Source organism: Hyla sarda, chromosome 4, assembly GCF_029499605.1.
Source record: "Hyla sarda isolate aHylSar1 chromosome 4, aHylSar1.hap1, whole genome shotgun sequence".
In the NCBI taxonomy this organism is placed as follows: Eukaryota; Metazoa; Chordata; class Amphibia; order Anura; family Hylidae; genus Hyla; species Hyla sarda.
The window spans coordinates 31095898-31101084 of record NC_079192.1 but is presented as its reverse complement, the minus strand read 5'-3'; the positions used below and the strand labels follow the sequence as shown (position 1 = coordinate 31101084).

The window sequence follows — 5187 nt, the reverse complement described above, 5'->3', positions numbered from 1 at the left end:
AAAAGGAAACAGTGCAAAACTAGTAGTGTGGCCCCCTCATTCTCACACTCAATGGGGGTCCCATGTTTATAGAGCCATCACTATCCTAGGAGCACCCCATTAGTTTATATAAGGTTTATATTATGACAATACCACACAGTTGTTTTTGGTATGTAGACAGGGGATAGATATATATATATATATATATATATAGTGTGACGTCACTACATAGCTGCTTATTGTATCAGAGCAGGGACACATATCTCTTGACAGGAGTCTCCGCTCCTCTATATAGTTACATGGCAGTTTATACCAGTGTTTCCCAACCAGTGAATCTTTAGCTGTTGGAAAACTACAACTCCCATCATGCCAGGACAGCCATCGGCTTAAAGATCCCTAAGCAGTGATGTAAACCACATAGCTTCTTATTGTACAGGAGCAGGGACACTTATCTCTTTGACGGGAGTCCCCGCTCCTCTATATACTTACACACAGCAGTTAATGCCATTGTTTTCCAGTGTGCCTCCAGCTGTTGCAAAACTCCCAGCATGCCCGGATAGCCCTCGGGTGAAAAAGCCCTGAACTGTGATATTAACCACATAGCTTCTTATTGTACTAGAGCAGGGACAGGTATCTCAACAGGGGTCCCCGCTATTCTTTATAGTTACACAGCAGTTTGTGCCAGTGTTTCCCAACCAGTGTAGCTGTAGCTATTGCAAAACTACAACTCCCATCATGCCCAGACAGCCTTTGGCTGAACGAGCCCTAAGCAGTGAACAGCATAGCTGCTTATTGTACAGAAACAGTGATACAAATCTTTTGACAGGAGTCCCTGCTCCTTTATATAATTACACAACAGGTTATGCCAGTGATTTCCAAGTATTGTGCCTCCAGCGGTTGCAAATCTGCAACTCCCAGCATGCCCAGACAGTTGAAGGCAGTCCTGGCATGCTGGGAGTGATAATTATGCAACTGCTGGAGGCACACTAGTTGGAAAACACCATCTTACAGCAATGTAACCAGTTTTCCCCAAACCTGTGGCTCTCCAGCTGTTACTAAACTACAGCTCCCAGCATGCTCTGATGGGAGTTGTAGTATTTATACTAGTACAGCTGGGTGCCCGATGCCTGTATGGCAGCACACGTCCCTCTGGACTGATCACCGTGGAGTCCGACTCTCATCCTCCACCTTAGGTATAATAAAAGTATCACACACACAAGTTTCATTGTAAACAATCAATTTACTTAAATACAGACACAAAATAGACAATAGAAAAGGTCTGGTGACAGCGCAGTATAAAAACAGACAATTCTCCACATAAAAATAGGATTCTGACACTTTTCTGGGCACAACGACCCTGTAAAGTACCTTAAATAAAACTACTGTGCATTAAATACTTAGAGGGGCGAGGGAAGGGGTGGGGGTCCGGTACCAGCCGTGCCCCCCCACCCCCAAAACCCTCCCCTCACTATAAATGAGGCCTTGCTGTGCGGTGCCCCACGCCCTGCAGGACCCGTGCAGCCTCCGCACAGCAAGCGCCCCCTATTGGTAGGAGTCACAACGTTGGTCTGTAAACCTCACACTGGAAGAAATGCAATATATTTGCACTTTTTTGTCGCACGTCCACGATCCCTATTACAGTGCATGACGTTCACTACATGGAATGACTGGCGAGGATGGTCCCTTATGCCACCGGCGGAGCCAACTTCACCTCTCCCCTGCATACCAGTCACATGACCAACATCCTCTTCCTCATTTTGGACAGATTAGGAAGACATTATCATAATGACAGGAGGGTATTAGTCACCGCACGGCTACGATTAACCGTTCTACTGCCATACGGGTACTGGTATTAACCCCCCCCCATGGCAGCAGGAGGGTTCAGCAAGACCCAGGCCCACCGATTACTGTGGCACTACAGGCCTGCTGGGACTTGTAGTTCCTCAGTAAGGGCAGCAGAGTCTCTCCCAAATCATGGTCCTTCTTTAGAGCAGCAATACCATGGATGGTTGGCAGATATGCCAGTGTCTTGCCCCTAATTTCAAGCACAGTCTATGTAAACCCCCCCTGCAGTGGGCTCAGGTGTCGCCCATTAAGTCCATAAGTGCAGCAGCGGGTGTCTACAGGGGTCCGACAGCCAGACCTCTCTTCATTGTCACTGGACCCCAAGTGCTTGGATCGAGTCTGGTAGGTGGGGCAGACAGCAGGGGGCACTGTAGACATCATACCCCCTGGATGTTGCAGTTCAGTTAGCGGGGGCACTGAAGTCATCATACCCCCTGGATGTTGCAGTTCAGTCTATAGACAGTAGGGGGCACTGTAGTCATCATACCCCATGGATGTTGCAGTTCAGTCTATAGACAGTAGGGGGCACTGTAGTCATCATACCCCCAGGATGTTGCAGTTCAGTCTATAGACAACAGGGGCGCTGTAATCATACCCCTGGATGTTGCAGTTCAGTCTATAGACAACAGGGGCGCTGTAATCATACCCCTGGATGTTGCAGTTCAGTCTATAGACAGTAGGGGGCACTGTAGTCATCATACCCCTGGATGTTGCAGTTCAGTCTATAGACAGTAGGGGGCACTGTAGTCATCATACCCCTGGATGTTGCAGTTCAGTCTATAGACAGTAGGGGGCACTGTAGTCATCATACCCCCAGGATGTTGCAGTTCAGTCTATAGACAGTAGGGGGCACTGTAGTCATCATACCCCCAGGATGTTGCAGTTCAGTCTATAGACAACAGGGGCGCTGTAATCATACCCCAGGATGTTGCAGTTCAGTTAGCGGGGCACTGTAGTCATCATACCCCCAGGATGTTGCAGTTCAGTCTATAGACAACAGGGGCGCTGTAATCATACCCCAGGATGTTGCAGTTCAGTTAGCGGGGGCACTGTAGTCATCATACCCCCAGGATGTTGCAGTTCAGGCTATAGACAAGAGGGGGCACTGTAGTCATCATACCCCAGGATGTTGCAGTTCAGTTAGCGGGGCACTGTAGTCATCATACCCCCAGGATGTTGCAGTTCAGTCTATAGACAACAGGGGCGCTGTAATCATACCCCAGGATGTTGCAGTTCAGTTAGCGGGGGCACTGTAGTCATCATACCCCCCATGAGATGTTGCGGATCCTCGGGGGCGGTACCCCACAGTCTATAGATGGGGCCCCTGGTGTAGGAGGCAGTGCACACACACACTTGGGCCCTCAGAAGACGGTGTGGCCCTTGCCCCCCAGCAGTAGCTGGCACCCATGCCTGGCATGCTCCCGCACCCGGCCCTTCAGCTGCTCCACCTGCTCCCTCAGGGCCCCCGCGGTTCCGCTCAGGCCGTTGTTCTCGCTCTTCAGCTCCCGCACCTTCTCCTCCAGGCGGGCGATCCTCTCCAGCTTCCTCTTGCGGCACTTGGTGGCGGCCAGGCGGTTCCGCAGCCGCTTCCGCTCCACCTTGATCTTCTCCTGCTCCTCCATGTTGATGGGTGACATGGGGGCCGGGGTGCTGTCGCGGCTGCTGCCGGTGTCCGGGACGGTCTGCGGCTCCTCTTTGAAGGGTTGAGGAGGCGGGTGGCCGTAGCCGGTGGCGGGCGGGAGGTAGCTGATGGTGGCGGACGGCTGGCGGTAACAGTTGTAGGCGGACAGGTTGGTGTACACGGCCGGGTCTCCGCCTCCTCCGTACAGGCCGGTGTTGGTGACCGGGGACACGGTGCCCGCTCCGCCCAGTGACACGTTAGGGGGCGCCACGTCCCGGTTCATCTTGTGCAGATCGTCCAGCGCCCGCACGAAGCCGTCCACGAAGCCCTCCTGCTCCTCCGTGCCGCCCCGGTAGAAGAGCTGCTGCCCCCCGCCTGAGCCATTCAACACCCCGGGCCCGCTGTGGATGATCAGCCGCTCCAGCTCCGGGGCGGACATCTTCAGGCTCGGCTGCTCCGTGTAGTAGGACAGCTCGGGCTTCTGTGCCCGGTACTGGTCGTTCAGGGAGGCCAGGGTCGCCTTCAGCAGGGACTGGTCCGGCCGGGAGTACGGGGACAACATGGAGTCATCGTGATAGAAAGGCTGCTCCATCCTAGAGCACATGAGACTGCGGAGCGGGTGACAGGTAACCGGAGCCGGGCGGGAAGGTGCGGGGATCAGTCTCGGGGTATCCGGCACTACTAATGCTGCTGTCACCCGGTGCGTTCTATTTCATCTGACAGCTCTCCCGCGAGCGCCACAGCCTTTATACCAGAGCCCGGCCCCCGGAAGCTACAGGCCAAGCGCTGATTGGTTCGGGCGTTAGTGACGTTACGGCTGTGGACGTGAGGAGAGGGGAGGCGTGCGTGTGACGTCAGTGCCAGGAAACTCGTGTTGCTTGTAAACAGGGGGGAGGAGGGGGAGGTTGGCATGGGAGCGAGGGCTGCGGGCAGTGTGTGGGGGTCACTATGGATGGCACCATGTAGGGGGGTGGAGGCAGCACTGGCTAGGCCATTGTTATGGGGTCGTTTATTGCTGATGTTACAGGGGTATCTGTTATAGAGGTAATAAGCTGCCAATGATACAGGGGTATCTGTTATGGGGTATTTAGCTGGTGATGTTACAGGGGTATTTCTTATGGGGTATTTATCTGGTGATGTTACAGGGGTATTTCTTATGGGGTATTTAGCTGGTGATGTTACAGGGGTATCTCTTATGGGGTATTTATCTGGTGATGTTACAGGGGTATCTCTTATGGGGTATTTAGCTGGTGATGTAACAGGGGTATCTCTTATGGGGTATTTAGCTGGTGATGTTACAGGGGTATCTCTTATGGGGTATTTAGCTGGCGATGTTACAGGGGTATCTGTTATGGGGTATTTAGCTGGTGATGTTACAGGGGTATCTGTTATGGGGTATTTAGCTGGTGATGTTACAGGGGTATCTCTTATGGGGTATTTAGCTGGTGATGTTACAGGGGTATCTGTTATAGGGGTAATAAGCTGCCAATGATACAGGAGCATCTCTTATGGGGTATTTATCTGGTGATGTTACAGGGGTATCTCTTATGGGGTATTTATCTGGTGATGTTACAGGGGTATCTCTTATGGGGTATTTAGCTGGTGATGTTACAGGGGTATCTCTTATGGGGTATTTAGCTGGTGATGTTACAGGGGTATCTCTTATGGGGTATTTAGCTGGTGATGTTACAGGGGTATCTGTTATGGGGTATTTAGCTGGTAATGTTACAGGGGTATTTCTT

The 5187-nt window shown here is 52.1% G+C and overlaps 1 protein-coding gene across 1 annotated transcript; it reads right to left on the bottom strand.

Annotated features, from left to right (window-relative positions):
- Window positions 1–1205: 1205 nt before the first annotated feature.
- JUNB (JunB proto-oncogene, AP-1 transcription factor subunit) lies at window positions 1206–4202 on the bottom strand. The gene has a single exon (XM_056570359.1). The coding sequence runs from the start codon at window positions 4047–4049 to the stop codon at window positions 3186–3188; it is 864 nt and encodes a 287-aa protein (XP_056426334.1). The 5' UTR covers window positions 4050–4202; the 3' UTR covers window positions 1206–3185.
- Between the last annotated feature and the right edge of the window lie 985 nt (window positions 4203–5187).